Below are 27,130 nucleotides of genomic sequence, written 5' to 3'. Positions count from 1 at the left end.
CAGGTAGGAAAGCCTGGGTCACACGGGACGGTACAGAGGGCCGTATAAATAGGCGGTAAGGGCGTGGCAGTGCTGTGGGCGGAGTCGGTAGTGGGCGGGGCCTAGGAGTGGAGAGTAGAAGGGCCGAGGGCAGCCCGGAGCTCGCCGTCGGGCGGGGGGCGGAGCTGAGAGCTGTGCGGGGAAGTCTGGCGGGGGCGGTGCTGAGGCCAGTGTGGGGGCGGGGTCTGTTGGGGTGGGCCTGAAGACGGTGCTGAGGGCAGAGTCTGTCGGTTAGGGTGTGCTGACAGGGCGTGCGGATGGGGCGGGCCCAAGGCTTTGAGGGTGGAGTCAGGCTGAGGCGGTGCTGTGGGAGGTGCCGAGGGCGGAGTCAAGCAGGGAACGTGCTGAGGGCGGAGTCTGATAGGGGCGGTGCGGAGGGCGGAACTTGGCGGGGGCAGGCCCGAGGGCGGGGCGCGGGGCAGGCCTGAGGGACCGACTGGCCTGGCGCGGATCTGGGGGCGGGCTGAGAGGTTTGCGGAGGGCCGGACTAGGCTAGTCCGGGGTGGAGCCGAGGCCCGCCGGTCTCCGACTGGCTAGGGGTGGGACGGTGGGCCGGCCGGGGAGGGCTCGGGACCGGCAGTCGGCTGCGCCCCTGCTTCAGGTGTTGCGGCAGTTCCACGTCGCCAGGCGGCCAGCAGCTTCCGTGATCCCAGGCTGCCCCCATCGTTTCGAGCGCCGGCTCTTCGGCTCCCGTGCAGCCATGGCGGGGCCGGGTCCAGGCCCGGGGGATCCGGACGAGCAGTACGATTTCCTGTTCAAGCTGGTGCTGGTGGGTGATGCGAGCGTGGGCAAGACGTGCGTGGTGCAGCGCTTCAAGACAGGTTCCTTCTCTGAGCGTCAGGGCAGCACCATCGGCGTCGATTTCACCATGAAGACGCTGGAGATCCAGGGCAAGCGGGTCAAGGTGGGTGGCCTGGCCTGGGGTTGCCGCGCCGGGGTGGCCTGGCCCTCTGCGACAGCGGGCCACCCGGGCTCCGACGAGCAGTAGGGGTCGGTCCGGGCCGCTGGAAGGTTCTCCTTCAGCGGAGGCGGGGGCTAGTTGAGCTTCAGGCCTCTGCGAGCGCCCGAGATTGTTCTGAGGTTTCTGGCAAATCCCTTTTGCTTCTGCTTTCCCTTCCTCCTGTCGGAGCAGGCCTGGGCCTTGGGGTCTGGGTCAGGTTTAGTCCGCAGAGTTCGGGCTTTGGGGGGATGTGTGCGCGTGTGTGTGTGCCGGGGTTAGTGCGGAGGAGACGACGGTCTGCCCTCCCCGGCTCACACTCGGGGGACTTCGCTCCAAAATAACTTGTCCACTGAAAGGTTACAGAGCGCCCGGAGTGCGGGGGACAGAAGGGCGCTTGGCTGGCCTGACCCTCCACTGAGGCCGAAGCCCCCAGCTTGGCTCTCGGGTGGGAAACCCGTACGGAAAACTACACCTTACGCCCGTCCTCCCCCCCCCCCCCCCCCATCACTATGAGGGATCAGGAAGTAGTTGCTTCTAAGAGCGGAGGGGCAAAACTTTGTCAGAATTTCCGGCCTGGCCACGCCTCCCTGCAGTCTCTTTGTGGACCTGGTGGTGGAACTTTACTCGACTGGGGCCAGCTCTGGGTTCCCTCCCCCAGCTGGAGTTTAATAGAAACTGTAAACTTCATAGATACCGGAAGGTCGGGGAGAAGACCAGCTTTGGTAATGGCTCCGAATAGAAACAGCAGGATGCACTTACCACACTGCCCTGCCATGGTGTGATAAATAATATTTGTGATTAATGAATCGGAGTTTCTCAACCTGAGTGTCAGCCCTCCCTAACAGAGTAAGAGACCGTGGCCGGGATAGAGCATTGTTCTCGCTCAGCACCTTTACCTAATCGAGGTGTAAAGAAATCCTTTCTGTCGGATCCTGGTTTTCAGTTCACCTGCTCTCCAGGACTGCTCTTAAGAACACTGGGCAGGGTCAGCACAGTGCAAGTGTGATCTCCCTGTTTTCAAGAAGGTGAGCCAGGGCTGTTGGAGTCCCTTGAACCCTGATGCTTCAGTGTCCTGCTGCCCTGCGCTGCTGGAGGCCTGCTCGTGTTTGGTTTTCACCAAGGTACTTAGGTTTTTGTTTCTGCAAAATTGGGATAATTTCAGGGTGTTGGCCTCCCTCCTGTCCCACAATGGTGGCAAAGCAAGGCAACAGTCTTTACATGACCACAGTGTCTCTAGGGTAGATGTGACGGGAAACAGAAACTCCTTGCCTGAAGGGCTCTTTTTATAAATAGGCTTTTGGGTTTCTGTGTGTTTTTGGCCTCCTTGGCCTAGAAAGAAAGAGCAAGGTGTGGCAGGCGGCTTTGAGTCATTACTCGGGACCACCCTTTAAGAGCAGGTGGTGAGAGACTGGCTGTGGGCTGGGTGTAGTGTGCCCGGGGATGGGGTTGTGCCCTGTGATGGTGCCAACAGCCACAGGGAAAGTGTTCCTCTCGAAAGCTGTGGGCCTGCTCCCGAGTGCCCCGAGTGCGTGTGGTGGCCCAGTGCTGATGGTGGTCAAGGAGGCAGGGGCAGGGTGTTCTGTTTATTTGGGGAGATAAGAGCCTGTGCCTCGGTGGAGCCCAGGGTGTCCTGTGTACCTGAGCACAGGTTATGTGGTGCAGGGCAGGCACTTTCTGATTTCCTTTCCTCCTTCCTGGTCACCTCCAGATTGTTCTCAGGAGGCAGCCAGGTGGGACTAGTCTCGGGAGACCAGTGTGGGTATGGTAAACACCTTAGCAGTTATAAACCACCCCTCTTGAGAGGCTGTTGTGTGTCAGCTGTTTTATGGCTGTGTTCATGTTATTAACCCCACCTTACACAGGACAGGCTTGTCCCAGGGCATGCAGCTAGGAAGGGACAGAGGTGGGAATTTTTCTTTGAGTTTTTCTGACCCCACAGCATTGAAATATTTCCCCTACACCAGACTGCTGCTTAGAATCTGATTGTTGGGAGGGGAAAAGCCTTCGGCAATCACTTACCTCCTCATTTTGTAGTCTGAGACACCTGAAAACTGGGGCACTGAAGAGGCTGTGAATTAAAACTGAGCAGTAGCAGGTGGGGACAGTCTCTCACGTCATGATTTCTGGGCTTTGCTGACTCAGCAGAAGCAAGCTGGGTTTTGCTCTCTGAGTGTATTTCCTCATCCATACAAATACCTCTGAGGTGGCTTCCAGCAAGGTGAATTTTTTAAAAAATCGGGTTTATTGAAGTTTAATTTATACCCAGAAAACTTCATCCATGTTAGGCGTAGAGTTCTGTGAGTTTTGAAAAAACGTGTACAGTCCTGTAACCACCTCCACAATCAAGGTAGAGTGATTTCTTTCCCCCTAGAAAGTTCCCTCATGTTCTTTTGTGTCCATGTCCTCCCTTCACCCCTGCCCCTGGCAACCACTGATCTGTTTTCTGTCTGTGTAGGTCCAGCAGTGTGATTTTAACTGGTACCTTTGATGAGCTAGATTCTCTTGTTTCTGCAGAAAGCATGTCCACATCAGGGATTTTGTTAAAAAAAAAAACAAAAACAAAAACCTTCCCAAGGCCTGTCTGGGGTCCAGCAAGCATTCAGCATGATCTCCTAAACCTCTTCTCGCTGTATGGCCAGCTTTCATAGAGCCTGAGGAAGCTTAGAGGTGGCCCAGTGGTTTCCCAGCTCCGCTAAGCTCCGGTGCTTGGGGCTGCTGGGGGATGAAGGCAGAAGCCCGAGAGGCCACAGGTTCAAGAAGGGCCTTAGCTACAAAGCCGGAGCTGTGCTGCTTTTTATCTAGTTTTATATGGAGGCTCCCCTTGTTTTTATTTGAAGTGGTCTGCTAAAAAATACAAGTTTGGTACATCACCGATCTAATTAAACCCCTTTGTTTCTATAGCTGCTTCACATTATGACCAGAGTAATATCCAAGCTCCTTCCCTAAGAGCTGGTCCCCCATCTGCCTTGCTGACTTCATCTCCTTCCCACCGCTCCTCAGTCACTGCCCTCCAGCCCCACTAGCCCTTTCTGTCCCTCAGGCATGCCTGCTGCAGGCCCTGTATCTGTTCTTCTGCCTGTCACACTCTGCCCTACTCGGCTTCTACTGCAGATGCCACCTCTTCAGAAAGAGGCCTTCCCTGGCCTCCCAGGCCCTCTGTCCCATTATGGGATAAGTTCAGGGGTAAGTTCACAGCACTTACCAGGACCTGAAGTTACCTTGTTTGTTGGTCTCCCCCTCTACCTTACATGGTGTTCAATACGTACCTCTGATTTTTGTGTGTACAGAGGAAACAGAGGCCAAAATAAGTGAAGTGACCAGCATGCCCAAGGCCACACACTAGTCAGTGGCAAAACCAGGATTTGAACTCAGAATCTGCCTGGCTCCTAAGCCCAGTGCTCATTTTTACACTTGACTGCCTTCCTGAGTCTCTCCCAAGTTCATAATGGTGATCCTGAGATTCTGCAAGTTAATGAATCTAGTAAAAGTGCAGTTGGGCCCATCACACTTTGAGAGAAGAGAAGAATGTGGACTTGGACACTTTATAAATCATCAACAGGAAGGGTTGATACCCCAAAGAGTTTCAGGGTCTAACGGGACATCTAGGCAGCCCTGAACAGCTCACACATCCTGCTCTGCTGGTTAGTAAGGCTCTGTATATGGTGACTGGTTCCCATGTGCCACCTGGGAAGATTCATTCGGTTTGAGCCACACAGCCTGAACTTGGAGAGCAGATCTGGGTGCTGTTATTTCAAACTGGGGAGTCCCTGAAAGAGGACACTGGATTAGGAATCTGAAGTCTGGGTCTTCTGTCCAGCTCTGGCCGCAGCCATGGCCAGTTCTTTTTCCTTGCTTGGAGCCCCAGGCTTGCTCATTTGTGAAATGGGACTAATGATCTTTGCTCTGCCTATTTTTTTTTCTGCATTATAAAAACAAGTTTAATATATTTGAGAGTAGAGGAATTGTAAATTAATAGGAAAGCAACTATAGGTAGAAGCATCAACAGCCAGCTCTGTACATGTTGACTACGTTTGTTTTCTACCTTCATAAAACTAGAACCTACTGAATTGTTTTGCTCTACAAATACAGTTTTGCCCTAACGCCATTAGTCACAATGCCATGAGACAGTTGATACTAAGTTGACCTCAATTTCCCATTTGCAAAGAAACAGTTTTCTGCTTATTTTATAATTACGTTCTAGGGAATCTAAAATTCTCATTGAGTTTTTAAAGAAATTGGAGTTACTTTCCTATCTGAATCGTACCAAAATGGTAAAACTTTTTAAAACCTCAATCTTATTGCTTAATACATGTAATAAAAGTTAATGTAATAGGTTAACATTTATAAACATTTTAACACTTTTAAGGTATGTTCATTTAACTTCCAAAATGAACTTTAAAGCCAAAGGTGTAAGAATCTTGAATTTCCTTCCTAGAAGGCTTTTTTCCTCAAAGATTCCTTTTAGGCTTACTTTGATGTTCAGGATCTCCAATTATAAATGTAGTCACTCATTTCCACATGCTGTAAAGATTATTTCCCCAATATTGGTACTTGACTAAGTTGATCTAGAGTTTTAGGGTGCAACCCACAGTTAGCAAGCTCCTCAGGAGTGGTCTCCTTATCCAGTACTTTTTCCATTGGTGGGCATGCTCTGCCTACTTTTTAGGGTTGTTGGAAAACTATAGACATGCTTAAATAGTTTAAAATTCCCTTTCTACATTTTTGAATAGATAACCCATCCACACGGTCCAGAATTTTGGCATTTCAGAGACGCAAAAGGACACAGTAAAAAGTCTCCCATTTTTATTCCCCAAGCTACCTAAAACCCTCTAAGAAGAGACATCTATTCTGGAAGTGCTATTGTGAATGAAACCAAGGGACTGCAAATAATAAGGACTAATTTTATTATTGGTGGTATTACCGTTTTCCTCCCCAGATGAGACAGATGATTTCTTAACTCGCCCCTGGGCGCCTGTGGCTCCTCCCCTCCTCACTGTCTCCCAGGAAATCCCAGCCAGTACTCAATCCTTAAACCATTCTGAGGGCTCCTCTGCTCACGCTTATCTGGGACAACACAAAGGCCTGTTATGTAAACTCGTTTTTGCAATCACTGGGGACACAGGCCTCAGTCCACACACACAGGTTAGCCTTGTAGAGTTGTACCTGCTTTTTTCAGCTCACTATCAGGCCCTGATATCAGTATCAGGGGATGTTGCCAGATCTCTCCTTCTAAGAGGTAAGGCTTATGCCCTTGGCCCTGGGCCTCCGGGTTTCAGGACCTTTGGCCTTGGCTCTCAGGCTTCCCTTGGCCCTACAAGTCAGCTTTCTTTGTGTAGCTGCTAGACTTTCAAATTGTAGGCACTTCCAAAAGAGGAGGCAGGGGCGGGGTAAAAGCAAACAGCTTCTTTTTATGTTTGCACCCTCAGCCCTTCCAGTCAGGCCCCTGGGTTTTTGCTTATGTGCTTTTTTCTGTTTGGATAAATTTGGTTTGACTTTTCAGTTTTGAGCAGAAATGGCAAAGGGCTGTTAGATAAGCGGGAAGTTGTAGGTCACGCTGGTTGTCGGCAGAGATGTCTTCTTGATGCCATTGACAGCCATCCTCACTGTAAGTGAGCCTTGTCTCCCGAGGTTTCTGACAGTCCAGAGGCAGTGTGGGTAGTGGAAAAACGGTGGAAAGAGGGCCAGTATTAGAGCCACATGGCACCCCTTTAAAATCTCGGCTCTGCCACAGTGTCTTGGGCACCTGACATCACCCTTCCAGCTTGCTTCACCTAAACCCCCTACCTTTAAGGACCTGGCCCAGAGTGGATCATCTGACGCTGGTATGCAGACCACCTGGGCGAGAGGGTGGTGTGGGAACTCAGGAAGCTTGGCTTCCCAGCCTGGTCCCCTAGCTGGCCTTGTGCACTTCACTTCACTGATCTGGTGCCCTCCAGGTGAAATCAGGAAGAGAGGTTCTGTCTCACCTACCCATAAAGGGTTCTCTGTGTAAGATAGGCAAGGGTCTCGCCCCCAGCACCAGGTCGGGGCGGTGACTCCACCCCGCTTGGGCTTGGTAGCAGGAAGTAGAGCGTGCAAGGCCTCTAGCACTTGGCCGGTTCTGTCACCCCCCATGGTGTTGACTGTCTCCTTTCTTTGCTCGCATCTTTGGCCTTTAAGCTTTGCAGGTTTTATCTTCCACGAGCCTGGCCTGCTAGGTCTCTGGGGGAGGCCCCTGCTGAGACCTGGTGCTGCATAGTTTTCTCTTGAAGCTTTGGGCGGGAGGAAATCATAAGAGTTGAGCAGTAGTGGGTCAACCCTCCCTCCCCCGTATCAGCTTTTATCAGAAATAGCAAAAGGACTCTTAGATGAGAGAAGTTCCCCGCTGTTTTCACCCCCATTTCGTACACTGTTCTGTTTAGCCTCGCAGCCGCCCTGTGAGGAAGACCCCCATCTCACGGAGGTGGATAGGAGGGCCTGTGTGTGGCAAAGCCCAGCCTTCCGGCTGCTAGTCTGCTGCTCTGTCCTCACTGCTGTGTCACACGCCCTGCCCCTACCAAAACACACACACACACACACACACAAAAAGGTATGGGGCTCATTTAATTTCTAGGCCATCACATATCACTTGCAATATATATGTATTTTTGTATTTTGATTAGCAGTATCATATCAACATCCTAATGCCAGGTGCTTGTTAAACAGATAAATCCTTATTAATTCAGATTAATTGGGTGAAGTAGTGCATATGGCCAGTGTGAACACAAAGTCCATCTCCTGCACTGGCCTAGGAAATGCCGTTTTATTGAACGTACAGCAACAGAGACCCAGGGCTGTTAGCTAGAAGGCCTCTGCAACATCCTGACACCAAATGCAATAGTATTTTTTCCCTACATATATGTTTAACAGTAACGATGTTATATAGAGTAGTAACAGTATAACTTCATTCAGGTACCTGGGCCCAATTCCAATGTGTGTAAGTATGTGGGAGGGGTTCTTCCCACACATACTAACACCAAGCAATTCTCGAACACCAGCAGGGTGTTGGAGAACTCACCTCAATTGTGATGCTTTCTGCCTGGAGGCAGCACCAGACTCCCAGGTTAAGGGCTCTGTCCTACAAGACTGCCCTCCACCCCCACTCCAGATGCCGGTCACAGGCCCCAGGCAGTTACCTGAGCTTCTGACCTACTGGCTACAGAGTGGAGGTTCCCCTAACCTTCCCCTTAGGTTCCTTTAATTTGCTAGAGCAGCTCACAGAACTCAGGAAAACATGTTTACCAGTTTAATGAAGGATACTGTGAAGGATACAAGTTAACAGCCAGGTGAAGAGAGACAAAGGGCAAGGTCCCAAAGGAAGGAGCGTCTATCCTCACGGAGCTTGGGGCCTGGCCTGGTGGCGCGTGGAGGTGTTCTGGCTCCCCCAGCACAGGAGCTCTCTTCGACCAAGGAGCAGGATCCCACCGGCAGAGCAGGAAGCCAGAGCAGAGAGCGAGAGAGTGAGCTCTTCTCAGAGCTTTTGTGAGGGCTTCACTGCATAGTCATGATTGACTAAATTGTTGACCATTGGCCTTGGGAACCTCCCCTTCCTGGATTGGAAGAAGGCAAACGTAATCATAGATGAGGTGTGGGAGCATCACCAGTTCTAGGAGGTTTTCATACATGTTCACGAATGACTGAGGTGACCCCATCCCATGTATGGACTGTGACTAGGAAGTAGGGTGATGGATTTCTAAAAAATAACAAGCTGGAGCTTCAGTGTGCCCATGAGTCCTGCCCCTTGTAAAGTGGCCTCCATGAAAGATGGCACGTGTATTTCCCCAATGTTGAATCAGTGCTAATGTTCCCTATGCAAAATCTTCAGAACCTGCAGCTCTTTCGGCAGGTCCTTCAGGACTAGTAGCAGAAGTCCCCTAGAGCCTTCCACAGTTAGCAGGTCTTTGGTCCAAAATGAGGTATGACTCCAAAATCACAGTTCTGGTGCGTTAGGCGAGGGACTTGCCCAACAGCCCCGACAGGCAAAGGATAGCCGCTCATGCTGGGCTGTGACAGGCCATTGGCTAAAAGTGCCACCACCTCAGGCGACTGCTTGCTTAGGGGACAAGATTCATCTCAATGTGAGAGACCTGAGAGGTTGGCCGACGGTTAGTGGGTCACTTCCTTCCCTCATGGCAGTTTCCTTGTCTGTGACATGAGGATGTTGGCTGACTGATCTCTGGATTCCATCAGTCACTGAAAAAAAATTCCTTGTAGTTTCAAGCCAGGTTGTCCCTACCCCTACCATTTCTTTATGCCTGAGAGGTGTAAATATATGATATTTTAAAAATTAAAAATATTCTGTTTACATTTCTGGTGAGAAACGTTAACTTTTATTGTTGTTGTTTAACTTTTCCTTCACTCCTGGGTTTTAACTCTGTAATGGGTACACAAATAGTGGGTGAGTTCATGATTGAAAAAAATGGGTCACAGCTCTCAGAACCAACCTTAGATTGCTAGGTATGAATTATAAATACCTGCCATGTTGATGTTATAGATGAAATGTGTAGAAAGAGATCAACTTTGCAAAACACATGAAAATTCTGTGAGATATATAGGAAAGAATCAATTTTCACATTGAAATCACAAGGTAAACACCCCATGTCAACTCTGGCTCTGGTTTTCTTTGGGTTATTTCCCCCAGAATCAGCCCTTGGACAAGGGTTGACCGGAAGAAGGTGCAATGGGTGAGTTAGACGGAGAGAAGGGACGGCCACCTCTGAGCAGGAAGAGCGTCAGTGGTTCCAGGAGGTCTGCCCAAAGAGCGGGCTTCATGCAGAGCCGGAGGCACCTGGGCACAGAGCGGGAACCGGATGCCCGGTGGAGGGGAGACCCATGGGAACTCAGCCACGCCCCTGCCTCTGGGCAGGAGTGGTCGTGGACTGAAGGCCCCGGTATGCTGAGATACTCGGGGGCAGTTCGCTGTACGCTGGTGTACGTGTACGTATACATCAGCATATCATTATTTCACTCTATATAAGTTGGCCTTACCTATCCTGTCTGCAGTAGCACTCTACTAAGTTCCTTTTGAAAAGAATCTTTATTGGGGTATGTAATCCTATGTCAACATCCCCTTGTTTAAAGTGTGCAATTCAGTGTGGTGGTGGTGGTGGTGGTGGTGGTGGTTTTTGTTTATTCTGATATTCAGTCGGCCACCATCACCTCAGTCAATTGTAGGATGTTTTCATCACTAGAAAAGAATCCTCATCCCCCATCGGCAGACACACCCGTTCTACCCTCCTGCCACCCCCTGGCAACCACTTGTCCACTTTCTGTCTCTGTAGAGTTGCCTGTCCTGGACATTTCACACAAGTGGAATCCTCCAGCAGGTGTGCTTGCTTGGATCCAGTGTCTTTCATGGGGCATCATGTTCTCCAGGTCTAGTTCCTTTTTATCTCTTGCCTTGCTTTGATTTTTCTTGCTGGTGTTTCCTACGGCCTTGTCGGGCTCCCTCGTCTGTGCTCCCTCCTCACACTGTGCTATACTGTCTGTAATGTTGGATGAGTGGATGAAGCCCTCTGCCTTCACTGACCAGTGACTGACTTTTTCTTGTAACAAACTACCATGTCTTGGCCTTTGCTGGGTCCACTATTTGTCTCTCTTCCATGACCCCTGTTAGTAACTTGGAAATACGTATATGCTGTCACTACTTGCTAAATTTTAAATGTGTATTTAGACTTTTATTTTTCTCCCTGTAGATTAGAATTAGTCTTTCTTTCTTTGGCCTTCAGAAGACAGGAACCCAGCACACTTTTCCTTCCTCCTCATTGCTGCCACCCCATGACTTCCGCGTTAAAATTGTCTAGGGTTCTAGTTCCAGATCATTCTTAATTTTTGGACATTATGCATCAGTAGTTATTTAGACTTAGTTCTGAATGTTACTTATTTATTTTTGGTTTACTATTCTTTATTCTTTTAATTCATTTTCATTTTGCCTGAATTGTTCCTAAAAGGATTCTTGAGGAAAGAGTCTGTGAAGTCTTGTGAAAGAGTCTGTAAGTGATAAATTTTCAGTAATCACGTATCTAAAATTAACTTCATTTTCCCTGCACTTAGATGTTAGCTGGTCTAAGATACAGAAATCTACTTACAATTTTCTTACAAACTGTGAAGATAGTGCATTATGATCTTAAAGCACCAGTGGTCCACGTGTGAAGTCTGATTCTAGTTGAATTGTTTGCTTGTAGATGACCCACTTTTTCTAAGTGTTCAGGTTTAAAAAAAAATAGATTTCTGATGTTCTGAAATCTTACCAGTGTGTCTAGGTTGTGGGATAGTTTTTCAATCATCCTGTGCTGCACTCAGTATGTTTAAACTCACAATCAAGTCAAGACTCATAATCAGTGTATGAAAATTCCTGTGTTTCTAAAACTCTGAAGAATATTCTTTTATTTCTTTGGTTGGTTCATTCCCTTTCTACCTGTTCTCTCCTCTGGGGGTTCCACAGGACAGGAGCTGGAGCAATAGTCTGTCTTCCACATCTGTTACCTTTGCCTCTGACTTGACCGCGTGCTCTGTTGTGCTGTGTGCTGGACAACACCTGGCTGCCACCTTCCAGCGCCCTGATTTACTTCTCAGGTGTATCTATTCTGATACTCATTTCATCTCTTGGTTTTTCTCTTTTAATAGATACATTATTCATTTCTAAGATCTCCAGTCAGTTCTTTTTTATATCATTAATATCTTCATTCTGAGGATATTATTCATACTCTTATTTTCCCAACTTTTTACTATGAATAATTCCAAACATAAGAATAAAATACATCCTTCCACATAAATTCAACAGTTGTTCATGGTTTGCTGTATTTGCTTTTTCCATACATGTAATATAAATCTTTTTATCTGCAAGTAAGTTGCAGATATCATGACACATCACTCCTAAATACCTTGATATACAACATTTAAGAATAACACTCTTAATGCACCTAAACAAACCAATATTGCTATAATAGCATCTACTGTCTAGTTTACTTTTTAAGCTTCTCCAACTTTCTCCAAAATGTCTTTTATAATATTTTTTCCCCCTTGGACCAGGTCCATTATGGGTTTAGTCCAGAGCAACACCTCACTTTTTCTTAAAGTCATTACTTTTTTTAAAAATTATGCTGACTTTTTAATTTTGTAAGAGTCATTACCTGGATTTGTCTCATGGTTCCCGTGTAGTCTTTCCACTTGTCCCTTTATCCCCTGTATTTCCTGTAAGCTGGAGGCTGAGTTTGGAGGCTTGATTAGACTCAGGTGAAAGCTCTTGGCGAGAATGAGTCATAGATACCTTTGTGTACTGCACATTGCGGCCAGGGCAGATGGCACACGATGCCAGTTACCCCGCTGGTAGTGATGCCAACTTGGATCATTTGGGGAAGGTAGTATCCACCGGATGCCTCCATTCATATTTATTATTAAAGATTCCTGTGTGTTCTATTAACTTTGTTTCTTGGGGTATCATTTAAGAGCCATGCCTTGAGCTAGCCTTTTCTCTCTGAAGCAGTAGGCAAGTTGAAATGGGATTCAAGGAGAAAAACACCTGAAGCTTAGAAGGTGTTCTGTCCAGTGTCCCTACGCTTGTTGGCCAGAAGTTACCGCTGGACCCCCTGAGACATAAACCGCATACTGGGGAGTTCACTAAATGGCAACTAGTTCATGGTTTGTTCATTTGGAAGTCCCTACGCACCGTTCTAGGTACGGAAGAGCAAGATCAATCAGACGCATGAGCCCATGCCTGTGTGGGGGAGCAGATGTGTAAACCGGTAACAGGTATGCACTGCTGTTAAAGCTGTCGCTGTAGTTTCTGAACCAGGATTGGCAACACATGGCCTGACAAGTGTTGCAACAGCAAGAAAGAATATTTAAAATTAGGACAGTTCCTGCTAAGCAGGGCTCTGCGATTGCCGTGGCTGGGAGCCTGCTGTGTGCTGCCGGGGCACAGAGGGTCACAGAGGCACAGGGGTTGAGCTAGCCCCTGAAAGATCTGTGAGTTTCCCAGTGAGCTAGGATAGAAAGGGCTTTGCCCCCAAGGCCGTGTCCATGCAGAGCCCTGGAGACATGAGAAGGAAGTGGGGTGGTTTGCCCACCTCAAGTGTAGCTGGAGTGTGGCGGGAGATGAGGCTGTGGAAGGGGCTCAGGACCAGCCTGTGATGGCTCTCCAAGGTGTGTTGACTGTGCCCTGAGGGCTGTAGGAAGTAAAATGGTCAGCCTTGTGAGGGAGGCCCACCATTAGTCCTGAAGGCTTGATGGAGGCCAGAGGCACGATCAGCCGAGACTGAGCCGAGGGGCAGCCATGACCGTTAATCCAGGCGGCAGGGCTCAGGAGGGACAGGTGGCATCTGGTCTCCCCTCCCCTGTAGGCTGGGTCCTTGCTGTGAGGAATTTTGGGAAAAAGAGAAGCGGGTTGGGGTTTAAGGAAATGAAGGAGGAAGCAGCGAGGGCTTCATGAGGCCATTCACCAGGGAAGCCCAGACATCAGCCACAGCCCTAGGAATGCGGCTGCTGCTTGCTCTCGGCCTTGCCTAGCAGGCACAGGTTGTGGCTGTGCAGTCCACCCTGTTGGTCTGGGGCTCCTTCTGGCCTGGTGGGGCCTGCCTGACTGGCCTGAGGCAGGCGCAACGCTCCCAGCGCCCGGCTTTGGCTCGGTCCCTCCAACCGCTGCCCTGGAAAGCCCAAGGGGCATGGGTGGGTGGGCTTAGCTTCCCTGGGAGATGGAAGGGAGCATCCCTGGGAGCTGGTGGGCCTTGCGAGTGACCAGGGCAGGCCCATTGTCCTTCCCCACATTGTGTCTTTTCCCCGACAAGGCGACAAGGCGGTGCAGGAAAGGATTTGACTGATCCCCGCAGGAGGTGGAGGTCCTTAGTGAGGTTTCTCAGAAAGCAAACACATGTGTATGGTTTGAGGAGGATCTGTGGCCACAGTAAAGGGCATGGGGTTTTAGAGTCAGACAGAGCTCTTCTGCCACTTCCTTCCTATGACCCTGTGTCCCCTCACATAAAAAGCAGTAAGACTCACCTTCCAGGGCCACCGTGGGGATGGAATGGGTTAACAATGTAAAACACTGACTGTGCTGGCCCCTGGGGGCTTTCAGAGCACGTTTGAACCCCAACTTCACCCTGTGCTCCCGCCAGCCCTGCAAAATGGGCTGTCACTGCTGTTCCCAGGTTACTGGGGAGGAAACGCAGATGCTGGGAAGCTTTGTGACCATCCTGGGTCCCTCAGCTGCTGGAGCAGCACAGGCACCCAGACATCCTGAGTCGCCTTCACTTCCAGCTGCAGATGACCCTCCCGAGGCCAGCTGCCCTGTACCAAGGGACAAAGAAAGTCCCCTCTGACGCTGGGATCTTGAGCACCTGTATCTGGGGTCGGAGGGGAGCTGCGGGCTCAGGCAACTGTCCCCAACCCTTGCTGCCACCATAGAGGAGCCCTCCTGCCCCATTAATTCTGCCTGCGCTCAGGTCCACGTTGCTGGCCCCTCTCCTTTGCTAGCCCAGCGCATTCTCGCCTTCCTCTCCCTCACGTGGTCTCTGTCTGCCTGCCTGCCTGTCTTCAGCCAGCTGACACACTGGAAGTTTTGCAGTGTTTCACTGTTGCTCCTGATGTGCCCCCGTGTCTTGGTCTTCGGTTTGTTTGTGAGCCTTGGGCCAGGCTCTTCCCCAGAGGACTGAGGTGGAGGGGGGACAGCAGCTGGCCGGAGGAGTGGCCTGCAGACTCCACCTCCTGGTTCGACTCCCCACATCCCAAGACACCATGGAAAATAGCTCAGAAACTCCTATTTGGGTCAGTCTGACCAATTGTCAGAGTTTTGTCCTGAGAACTAATTTTTCCAAGGTCCTTCTCTGCTATGAAGAAGCAGGGAGCTTTTCACTGCCAGCTGCTTCATGCAGGGGAAAGACTGTTCAATAAAAGCCTTTCCTGTTTCTGCCTGGGGAGATGGTGCTGAGTACAGGTTCTGGGAACTGAACTACCAGTGGTGTTTTGAACCCAATTAGCAGAATTGGTTTCCCACTGGGGCACGTGAACCAATCCACAGGGGCAGCCACAAATCCCTAGAAGGCAGCTTTAGCCCCACTGTGCATCTTTTCTCTGTCACTGGCCTGACTACCAGGACCTGCCTTCAAAGATTTCCTTCTTTCTTGAGCACCTGGACTACGCTGGTTCTGGGTGACATGAGGGAATAAAATGGGGTCTAGAGCCCATTCTGGATTGTGAGAGACAGACTTGCAAAACATGAACCCAGCTTGGTCAGCCCTAGACCAGTGCCTGCTATGAAGGCCCATTTGTTTGGCCTACAGAATGGTGAGTTGCAGGTTTGTTTTTTATGGCATTTGCTTTAGGCAAATGTATCCTTTCCTGTCATCTTGCTGCATTTTATGTTCCCAGGCAGGCCCCTAAAGGTGCCTTAGTTTGCAACATGTTGGCTTAAATGGGTAACACACTCTGTGGTGTGAGCTGTTACAGAGGTAAGATGAAGGGCTGTGGGAACATGAAGGAAAGAATGAATTGCCCTCAGGGTTGGACCTAGGACTGTGTGTTAATAAAAGCTCTGCTGACCCTGACCAGGTGATTTTTGAGCTGGGGTCCTGAAGGTTACATAGGAGTTCACCAAAAGGTCAAGATGAATGCAGTGTTTCCTAGAAAAAGGAGACAGTGACACAAATGAAAACATCCCATCAGGGGTATGGGAACTCAGAGGGACAGTGTAAACTGGGACTCATGGGGTGTGGAGCTTAGAAAGTAAGCCTCAGCCATCACACTGGGGCTGTGCCTTCCGGACTAAGGCTGTGATCACCAGCCCAAGCCCTTCTGTCACTAAGGCAAAAGAAGGAACTGAAGCCTACAACTCCTGCTTCCTTAGGTCCACTCACCATCAGAAACTGGCCCTGCTGAGTGGAAGGGCAGCTCTCCTCTTCCAAGCAGTCATCCTCCGGGAGCCCTTTTCCATGCTAACTGGGTCCCACTCCTCCCACTGTGCCCAGCAGATCTTCTGGACTTCAGTATGGATACCAGCAGCCTTGGGAATTTCCCTTATAGTTGACAGTGAGATGAGAAAGCCTGGCTGGGGAAGGTCAGAGAAGCTGGTGATGTGCCAGGCATGCAGGGAGCCAGGGAGGGTGGGCACGATTATGATGCATAGTACAGAGTCCCTGACTGTCAAGCGAGAGTGTGGGCCAAGAACTTCTGGTGGGCTGTGCGGGGTGGGGTTGTAGTTTCAACCTGGCAGATGTCCTCAGTATTTTAAGGCCGGTTATGGACTCTGGGTAGTGCAATAGTCCCTGGGTGTCATCAGGATGTAACTCAGCCAGGAGTTGGCTTTGCTGAGCTAAGGCTTTGGGTCCCAGTTACTGCGCGGAGACCAGGTGGGCAGGGTAATGGGCTCTGAGGGCTGAAACAATACCCATCCATCCATCCATCCAGAGGATATTTATCGAGCATCTCCTGCACACCAGGCACCATGCTGGGTGCTGAGCTTATGCAGAAAGGCAGACTGACAGAGCCTCTGCCCTCCTAAACTCACAGGTGGGAGAGATGGTAAGCACCTGAAAAGTGTGTGTGTATGTGTGTGTGTGTGTGTGTGTGCACGCACGCACATGCATGCTCATGCATGCAGTATGCCAGGTAGCAGGGGCACTGAGAAAATAACTGGGGTGAGGGGAAGGGTGGTCATGGAAGGCTTTTCAGTGGAGGTGATATGTGAATAGAGTTCAGAATGAAGGGAGGAAGCTGCCATGTGATGGTCTAGAACATTCCAAGCAGAGGAATAACAGGGGTATGGGTCTTGATATAGAAACCTTGGAGCACTCAAGGACCAGCCAGGAGGGGAAGACAGCTGAGGTGAAGCTACGGCGGGCAGGTAAAGTTGGATGCTGTGGGCCTCAGGTCTTAGGGATGACACTGGCAGGTGGAGCTGAGAGACAAGATCTTAGACGGTTAAGTGGCTCCGCGTTGGCTGCTGTGTGGAGACAAGGCAGAATGCAGGAGTGGAAGCCTGAGTCAGGTTTGAGGCTGTCTGCAGTGACCCTGGTGCCAGGCTCCATGGAGGTGGTGACAGTGTGAAGTGGAGGGAACCACAGAGCTAGAGGCAGTGGAGACTCATGCCCACGAATTCCTGCTTGCCTACACCTCTGTTGAGGGCTGGGGGACAGAAGGTGGGCAGATGGGTGGGCTCATGCTGAGGTGCCATGACGTGTCCCCAGGCCATCAGAGCCCACCTTTCTCCTCTGTGATGTTGGACTTGTGGCCCCTGCCTGCAGGCTCCGGTGAGGACCCAGTGAGATGGCCCACGTGCCTGGGTCAGGATCCCACAGCATCCATGTGACTGAGGGGCCTGTCCTCTGGCTTCTGAGATACAGAGCCTGGAACTCTCCTCCCCCAAAGATGGCTTAGGGTGATGCTAATCTGCTTACCCGTCTGTCTCTGAAGGAGCTAAGGTGCCTGATCAGACTCATTAAACTTTTCCCCCAGCCCCCCTGGGGCACTGCCTAATGGCAGGCTGGCTCTTCACCAGAGGAGCTGTGCTTGGCTGCTGGGAAAGCAAGGTCCCTCCTTGGCTTCTCCCACCTCTTGCAGAACACAGAGGGCATTTGGGCCAAGCGATTTGGCCTCCTCTGCTAAGCCTTCTCTGTGACTCCGCAGCAGGACCACCCTCCACCCAGCAGCCCAGGTGGTGCTTTACAAACGGCAGTTGGAGCACATCTTGTCTTGACCTGGGCTCCCCTGGGAAAAGCAGAACCTGAGACAAGGGTTTGCACACAGCTCATTTGTTTTGGGGACTGGAGAGAATGAAACTGGGAGGCAAGGAAACGCTGTTTGAGGCTGCATTGTCAAACTGTTGCTGTGAGTAGGGCTTGATTTGGCCCGGGCATCCCTTGCTCCCCAGAGAGGCTCCATGGCGGGTGGTGAGGCTTGCCTAGTGCACCAAGATGTGACAGGCTGTTACACTCCATGGAGCTGGTTGTCGCTGTGATGGCTGGGGTACAAGGTGGACACTGAGATGTGTCAGGTGGGATCACAGAGGTGTCTGATAAATATTTCCCAGCTTCAGACAGCCTCCAGTGGTTTCCCACGGCACTAAGAATAAAACCTACCCTCCTGACCTCAGCCTACAAGAGCCTCCATGCCCCGGCTCCAGCCTGCCTCTGACTGCATCTCTTCCTTCTTCATGTTCCTTCTTTGCTGCCATCTGGCCACACTGCCCTTGCTGTGTCTCCAATGTTGCAAGCTTTGTCCTGCCTCCGGGCCTTTGCACTGTTCTCTACCTGAACACTGTCCCTATGATTGGCAGCTTATCAGGCCTCAGCTCCAGTGTCCCATTCTGTGACCACCCTAGGAGGCCCCCATTCTGGGGAATTACTTCCATTACCTTTATTTTCTTGGATGCTCATTACGCCTCTCTGCAGGTGTCCTATTTGCATTCTGGGCTGTCTCCTTTCGCTAGAATGTGAGTTCTGTTTTCATTTTATTCCCTGCAATATCTAGTTCCTGGAACAGAGGCTGGGACATGGCAGAAGCTCAGCACATAGTAAATGAACAAATGGATGACCTGTGCACACAGCCCAGTGTGTTTTCCTTTGGGCACACCATACATTTGACTTTGTTTTGAAGCTCCTTTGCGTCTATTAGAAACACTAGCCAAACACTGTAATAGCTCAGTAGATATTGTTCAATGGGTGCATTTATCTAGCACCTTCTCCATTCTAGGCATTCTGCTCATTGACTCTATCTCCTGACATTTTTTTTAACAGATGGAAACTGAATTAAGTGTTAGCCTAGAGACACCAAGCTGGTACATGGCAGATCTGATGCCTGTCGGATGCCAGAGTGCCAACACTGCCCTTTTTCCTTCCCGTCCTCCAATGTGGTTGGGTCAGATGAGAATATTATGTCATGGGAAGGACCTACTTTCCAAAAATATCTTCTCCATTACTGCCCAGATTTCGCCAATTGGTTGACCTAGATACCTTAATCTGTAGCTCTTCTGTTGGTTTTTAATTTAGTTTTTATTTTTTTCAGAGTTATACTTGTGTAGGGTTTAAAGAGTCATTTGGCTCAACAAGGCTTATTACAAAAGGTCTCTGGTTACACTCCTACCCTCATCTTCCAGGGGCAGTCACTTCTAGCTCCTTTTAATTGATGGGGGTTTTCGATTTTCTTGCTTGTATTGCCATGCTCCCCCCCACTGTCTCCCCCCACCCCACCCCCAGTTATAGGGGTAACCTATTGACTTGCTACTTTGGGAGATAAGGTTTTAACTCTCTCTCAGAGCTACCCAGCCCGCCATGGCTGTGCACCTCCCGAAGGAGGTGTGTGCTAATGTTGATGAGATCAGCGTTAGGTTCCTTTCAGCTCTGTTCTCAAAAATACGTTCACAATTTGATCACTTTTCCCGGCCTTCCCTGCTACCACCCTGGTCCCACTGCCATCTCTTCCCTGGATAATGGCGACAGCCTGCTGACCTGTCTCCCCATTTCTCTCCTTGCTCTCTTTCCATCTTTTCCCAATACAGCAATCAGACTGATCCTGTTAACATGTGAATCTGATGGGCTTCCAACTCCTGTGGCTTCCCACCTTGTGAGAGCAGTCAGAGCAGACACTTATTAAGTTCTCAGTCTTACATGGGCATGCTTTGTGGCGCCCCCAAACAATTGGAATAGTAACATCAAAGATTACTCATCACAGATCACCATCACAGGTACAACAATAATGAAAAAATCTGGGCTATTTCGAGAATTGCCAAAACGTGACAGAGACACAAAACTGAGCAAATGCTATTGGAAAATTGGTGCCTGTGGACTTGCTCCAGGCAGGGTTGCCTCAAACCTTTAATCTGTAAAAGATAACAGTATCTGCAAAGTGCAGTAAAAGAAGGTATGCCCCTAAATACACTACCCAGGTTCACTAGTTTTTCCTGGCAGCAGTAATCATCTTATTTTTGCGTAGGTTATATATTTACGATGAAATTCATCGCTAAACTCTTCGCTAGTTATATAACTCTCCATCAGTCCAACATACTGAATGACTTTGCTGTTAATATATTGATTTCTTTCAGTTTCTTCTTTTTTTTTCTTTTACCAGAAAAAATGGGTTTATTCGGGAATAGCAGTGAATTGCAAATTGGGACATGCAAGCAAGCTATGGCAAAACCATAAGCAAGTTTAGCAAGTCCAATAAGCAAAGGAGAGGAATCATTTTATGGAAGAGAAGGAGGAAGTTGGGAAAGGTTTTTTAAATTAATTAATTAATTTTAATTTTGGTATCATTCATATACAATTACATGAGCAACATTATGGTTACTAGACTCCCCCCATTATCAAGTCCCCACCACATACCCCATTACAGTCACTGTCCATCAGAGTAGTAAGATACTACAGAGTCACTACTTCTCTTCTCTGTATTATCTTTCAGTTTCTTCTTGAAGAAGTGTCTCCCAGAGCTTTCTGGATTTCTATTTGTTTTTGTGTGTGTGTGTGGTTGGAGTTATATTCTATACAAATTCAATTGTCTGAAACTAGTGGAGATTTACATGAGGCCCATCATATGGTGTTCTTGGTGAACAGTCCATGTCCACTTGAAAAGAAAGTGCTGGTCTGTCGTGTTGCGTGTAGTGTTCTGGGAATGTCAGTTGGGTTAATAGTGTTGTTTAGATATTCATTATCTGTACCAATTTTTTTGGTCTATTTAACAATGACTGAGAAAGAGGCATTAAAATCTCCAGTTATGTCCATTTTAACTTAATAAAATTTGAAACCTGTAATTAGATTCATACCTAGTGTCATGTCTTTCTGATAAATTGCCTCTTTTATCATGAAATGTCTGTTTATCTCTTGTAATTCTTCACTTGGCAGCCTACTTTGGTATTAGTACAATCATCATTCTTACACTTTCTCATGCTTTTTGTGATGTATGTTTTATAGTTCAGTTCATAAAACTTCTATTTCATGTTACATATATCTAAATTTTCTTTTGTACCTACTTGTGTCTTTATATTTTAAGTGCATCCTCAGGTAGATAGCATAGAGTTGGAACTTGCCTTTTTTTTCAGTCTGACAAGCTAGCACTTTTAATTGGAATGTTTAGTTAATTTATATTTAATGTAGTTATTGGTATGGTGGAGTTTAAGTCTCTCATTTGCTGCTTGTTGTCTATTTGTCTCTCCCATTTTTTATTCCTTTCTTCTTTTTCCATCTTTTGGCTTAATTGACTTTTGTTCTTAAGAATACCATTTTGTTTCTTCTATTGACTTGTTATTTATCTGACTGGTAGATATACAGGGCTAGTAATATGCATCCTTAACTCACAGAAGCTTTTTAGATTCAGTTTTGTACCACTTGATAATTCGCAGCTGACACCTAATGCTTCTCATCTCACAGTGATCTTACAGTATCATGATTTCATTTATCTGGCTTCCTTTCCTTAGTGGTATTATTGTCATATTTTTTATTTCTAATAAATTATAAATGCTGCCTGGCAGTCATTTTTTATAATTTTATAGTTAGTTGTCCAAAACGGAAATTGCAAGAAGAAGAAAATAGTGTTTTACACATACCCACTTAACGTTTCTCGTGCTGCTCATCACTTGCGTAGATCTGAGTCCCCCTTTGTTTCATTACCCCTCAGCCTGGAGAGCAGTTTTTAGCACTTCTCGTGCGGGTCTTCCAGGGAGATGCCCCTAGGCGTTTATCTGAAAACAACTTTATTTCTCCCTCATTTTTGAGAGATATTTTTTCCTTGATACAGACTTTGGTGTTGAAAGGTTTTCCTTTCAGTGCATTTTCCCCTTTTGAGCAATTTCCATCATTGTCTTCTGGCATCCATTATTTCTGGTGAGAAGTCCCTTGTCATTTGTACTGGTGCTGCCCTGTACATAGTATGTCTTTTTTCTCTCGCTCTCAGACTACTTCACAAGTTTTCTTTCATCTTCGGTTTTCATTGCTCTGGCTGTGCTCTGCTGTAGCACATTTTATGTTTCTTCTGCTTAGGGTTCGGTGGCCACTGTGGATCACTGAGTCGGTATCTTACCAAATTTGCACTTTGCAGTCATTAGTATCACCACATTCTCACTGTCTTCTCCTTCTGGAACTGCAGTTATGTGAATATGAAATTATTTGATGTTGTCCCACAGATCCCTGTAGCCTCTGTTGATTTTTCTTCTATCTTTTATTTTCCCTTGAGTTCTTCAGATTGAATGATTTCTATTGATTTTTCTTCAGGTTCGCTGATTCCAGTTTTTTCTTTTTCTGCTTTTAAGCTCATTGAATGAATTTTCCACTTCACATGTTGGTTGCAATTCTGGGTTTTAAAACTTGACTCCATTGATATGTTTGTAAAAATAATTCCAAATCCACAATAAGACATAATTAAAATGGCAAAAGTTAAAGAGAGAATCTTAAAGGCAGCAAGGGAAAAATATAGTTGACCCTTGAATAACGTGGGGAATATGGCACCGACCCCCTGCACGGTCAAAAATTCACATATAACTTTTGATTCCTCCAAAACTTGTAATAGCCTATGGTTCACCATAGCCTTACTAATAAAATAAACAGTTGATTAACACATTTTGTATGTAACATGTTTTATGTACTGTATTCTTAAAGTAGGCCAGAGAACAGAAAGTGTTTTTTTAAATTGTCACAAATCTCCACAGAATTTTTTTCCAGTATACTTATTAAAAATATTCACATAGAAATTTGACCCATGCAGTTCAAACCCATGTTGTTCGAGGGTCAACTGTAGTTATATACAAGGGAAATCCCCTAAATCTACCAGCTGAATTTTCAGAAGAAACTTTGCAGGTCAGAGGGAATGGCAGGATATGTTTAAAGTGCCGACAGGGAAAACCTTACAACCTATATTACACTGCCTTCAAGGTTATTGTTCAGAATTGAAGGAGAGAGAGAGTTTCCCAGACAAGCAAAAACTAAAAGAATTTATCACCAGTAGATCAGCCTTACAAGAAATGTTCAAAGGTGTCTTTAAGCAGAAAAAAAAAATGGCTGTAACTGAAAGTAAGGAAATATACGAAAGAAACAGTTTCATTGGTTAAGGCAAATACATGGTAAAGGCAGTAAATCAGCTCTTTAGAAAACCTAGTATGAAGGCTAAAAGACAATATAGTAAAATAAAGTAAGACTACAATAAATAGTAAGAGGTACACAAAACAAAAAGATATAAAATAAGATATAGAGATTCTGGATTCTGCTATTTTCTTTTCAAGAATGTGGATTCGTGTTCTAGTTGTCAATTCAAATTACTGGCTTATAATGTTGGACCCAAGTAGGCTTGTTTTTATGTTTTGTTAGGACAGACAGGTAGATGTCTAAGGATGTTTCTCTAGCCTTTTTAAGTTGACAGAACACAGCCCCCAAACCTGAGGCTCATGTTGGGGCTTGGTTTGAGAGTTGGGGCAGGCCTTCCTCGAGCTGTGGTCCCCACTCTACAGCCTTCCTGACGTCTGAGCTTAATATCGGGTCACTAACAACGTGCAAGGGAGGCCTCCTCACTGTGTCTGCTTTGGAACTGACATGCCATCCATAGCACTGCCCGGGCTCTGTGGTCTGTCCTCAGCCCCACAGGACCACTCTGTGGGAAGATTCCCGCCAGTGCTCTCACCTGAGCATGGAGCAGTCAGGGGAGGGCTGGCTGGGGAGCCACACGTAGACTTTTGGGCTGTCCTAGGCTGTGACTGCCCCTCATCCCAGTCAGACCAGCTACTCCAGACTCTGATCATTGCCTCCCTGGCTCAGTGGGAGCACCGTGCTCTGCTTGGATCACAGTCCGCCATCCCGTGGTCAGGAAGCCATCTCCAGGTCAAGAGTCCTGGCGGCCATGAGGGGCATGCGGTGGGTTTTGCTTCTTCCAGGGTCACAACTGTGGGCTGCCTGTTGTGTACAGCCTGGAAACGATAGCCTCTTGGAGTTTTCTCTGTCTAGTGGTTATTCATGGAGGGAGGGCTTCTCTGCCACTCATTACTCTGCCAGAGCTGGGATCTGTCCCTGGAGCCCTGTGGCCTGCTCTGCACAGGTTGGTGATGTCCAGGCTCGTGGCTCGGCTGTCATCCCGGCTCTCCCTCTACCACCGTCCTGGGGATTCTCTTTGTCTCTCTTTTGAGTTGAATTCTCTGTTTTCTGGAGTCCACATTTTCTTATTTTTGGTTGATTTCTTTAGGGAGAGGAACCTTCAGTAGCTTCCTGAGAAAGGGTGGAAGGAAGGTGAAATTTTTGAGACCTGTTTGTCTGAAAAATGCCCTTATATATTAAACCATTGCACTTGACTAGTAGCTGATAGGGAGAGAATTCTGGGTTGGAAGTAAGCCTCCCTCATAATTTTAGGCATTGTTTCATTGACTGCCTAATGCCACATGTATTCTTTTTTTTTTCCCCTGAAACTTAACTATCCTGATATTGGGCCTTGAAGGCTGGTTCTATGATTTTCTTTTCTCTCTTTTCCATCTCTTGGTATTTTTTCTTTACTTTGGAGGGATTTCTTTAACTTTATCTTCCAACCTGTATGTTGCATTTTTCATTTATGTTCAATATTTATTTTTTAAGAGCTTGTTTTTCTTTCTGAATGCTCCCAGTACTTAAAAACGAAATAGTTGTTTCGTGTATGTTTTCCTAGCTCTGGAAACAATGACGGTTGTTTTTGAGGTTTTTGCCTCTGCGTGGTTTTTCTCCAAGTTGCTTTTCCTGTGTGTGTTTCGCCTCTGTCCTTTGAGTTACGTGCCCTCCTCTGCGGCATGGAGATGATTCTTGGTCATCTGGATCCCTGGTTTGGGTGCTGCCAAGTTCATGCCTTTTGCTCTACCCCTTGTGTGAGCCAGTGGACACCTGAGCTGTGGAGCGTGAGGCCTGGTTCCTTAGGGCCTCTCACAACTGGGGAGTAAGTAGGAAGTCTCAGGACTGGAGGAGTTTCTTTGGTGTGTTGTGGCCCAGAGCTTTCTCACTCTCCACTTCTCGCCATGGGGTGTAGGGAAGAGGTGGCAAAGCTCTACCCTCAGGAACTGTCTAGGCCTCCGGAGTCTGTCCTGCCCTGGACAGGGTAGGGGCACTCCTTGCACACTGGATGGAGAGGCACCCTGAGTGCTTGTGCTGGTGAAGGAGGATGGAGGGGCCTGCAGGGTGGTGTAGACTAGTCTCTGGTCATCTTCAGAGAGTCCCGAGAAGCTGTGATTTTAGGGGCAGAGAAGGCAAGCCCTGAGGCCCTGAGAGCTGTGCGCCTGCCTGCCCTGATGGCCGCTGTCTCCTAGTCCCAGAGCTGGTGGCCTGCCCCAGCGCGGTGAGGGTCCGGGTCTCCCCTGGCCCAGCCCCTTCCCCTGCCCTGTCTGGTGTCTGTCCAGCCAGACTGCTGCTTCTGCAGGAAGCCACACGCAGGCACCTCTCCTCCATGGCTAAGGTCCAGGAGGCTTGGCGGCAGGCACCAGTGGGTATTGTGAAGACATGGACCAGGATAAGACCCCCGGCTCCCTGCCTTTGGCCAACCTGGGTGGGCTGATGGGGAAGGCCCCACAAGAGGACTCTGCCCGCTGGTTCCCCAGGCCTCCTCACCACCAGGTCGTGAGCATCTTCCCAGGTGTTGCTGAGGCAGAAGCTGAGAACCCTAATGCCAGAGGAGCCTTATGGCGGTGCATTGACAGGCCTGGAGAGGAAGGCCCTGGATGTGCACACGGCCAGAAACAGGGCTCACCCAGGGCCACCATCCCACCCTGTGCACTGCTGGAGCTCCTGTGCTCTGTCCCCGGTGGTGAGCCCAGTGTCGAGGGGAGAGAGGACACCCCGAGGACCCTGGGCCAATTACACTTGCTGCTGCAGTGCAGAGTACATCCCTCTTCCCCATGCCAGCTTTCCTTGCCAACTCTAGAAGGTAGATGAGGGCCACCTGCCTTCCTTCTCCTGTCTTCAAAATTGGGCCACCGTGGCTTTCTAAGGGCTCAGAAGGCCTTCTCTCTCTCTTTAGCCCCTTCTGTGCGATTCCTGCCGAGGTGTGGGCCGGTGGCCTGCCCAGTGGAACCAGCACTTCGGGTCTATGGGATTGCCCGCCCTCCCCCTGTGCTTGGCCACACCACCAGGTTCACAGGAGGCCCTCTATTTCTTTAGCTGCAGATCTGGGACACGGCCGGCCAGGAGCGATTCCGCACCATCACCCAGAGCTACTACCGCAGTGCCAACGGGGCCATCCTCGCGTATGACATCACCAAGCGGAGCTCCTTCCTGTCAGTGCCTCACTGGATTGAGGATGTGAGGAAGTATGCGGGCTCCAACATCGTGCAGCTGCTGATCGGTGAGTTGGGGGCCCGGGGCCACCGATCCCTTCTCTGTCTGTTTCAGTCTGTCTCCCTTCTAAACACAGGATGAGCCAGAGCACAGAGAGGGGCTCAGGTTGGCCAGGTAAGCATGGGGCCGGAACTTGAACCATGATCTTGCAAATTCTAATCCCAATAATCACTTATAAAGTTACATTCAAAATGGGAACTAGAGGAAGGAAGAAAGGAAGCTGACATTTGCTTTGCAGTCAGCACTTATCCACACGGTGGTTAACACTGGTTAAGTCTTTGCGTCTTAGCTCTAGTGCCTGCAGCCCTGTTCTCATGTGTCAGGGTTGAAGCAAAGGCACAGAAAACTGAAGTAGTTTATCCCAGGCCACACAGGCTGTGCGCATGTAAGCGTGAGCAAAAAGCGTGACCAGGTCTGCTGATCCTAATTCAGGGACTTGCTCTATCACACATGCTGCAGAGCAGGCTTCTCAAATGTTTGTGTGCCTCTGAATCACCTCAAAGGCTATTAAAACAGATGCTGGTATCACCCCCAGTGTCTGATTCAGGAGGTCTGGGTAGGGCCCGTGTATGTGCATTTGCAGCAAGTTCCCTGGTAATACTAGTGACATCCATGTTGCCGGGCCAGGGACCCCACTTTGAGAACCACTGCTGCAGAGCGATGTTGTTACCTCCATTTTTCCTTTTCCTTCTACCTAAACTTCCCTAACATGGGCTCAAAAAGCTCTGGACCATTAGTGTGGTCCCTGGAGCTCACGCCAACTGTCAGGTGATTCTTCTAAGATGATATTGTACAGATGGGGTCTGGGCATGAATACAGCTGGGAAAAGGGTGGCTTTTGGTTCCGTAAAGCCTGGCCTCCCCAGCCTGCCAGGACTAGGGTG

General features: G+C 48.6%; 1 protein-coding gene across 1 annotated transcript in view; it reads left to right on the top strand.

The window, feature by feature from the left end:
- Positions 1-568: 568 nt before the first annotated feature.
- RAB43 (RAB43, member RAS oncogene family) overlaps positions 569-27,130 on the top strand; it is a 31,811-nt gene continuing 5,249 nt past the window's right edge. The window contains exons 1-2 of the mRNA XM_017659866.3: positions 569-943; positions 26,071-26,254. Of these exons, the coding sequence (XP_017515355.3) occupies positions 740-943; positions 26,071-26,254 (388 nt within the window). The 5' untranslated portion in view covers positions 569-739. The remainder of the gene's footprint in view (positions 944-26,070; positions 26,255-27,130) is intronic.

The sequence above is a fragment of the Manis javanica genome, chromosome 3, assembly GCF_040802235.1.
Source record: "Manis javanica isolate MJ-LG chromosome 3, MJ_LKY, whole genome shotgun sequence".
NCBI classification, from domain to species: Eukaryota; Metazoa; Chordata; class Mammalia; order Pholidota; family Manidae; genus Manis; species Manis javanica.
The sequence above is the reverse complement of the archived record's forward strand: the minus strand, read 5'-3'. Positions and strand labels throughout refer to the sequence as shown.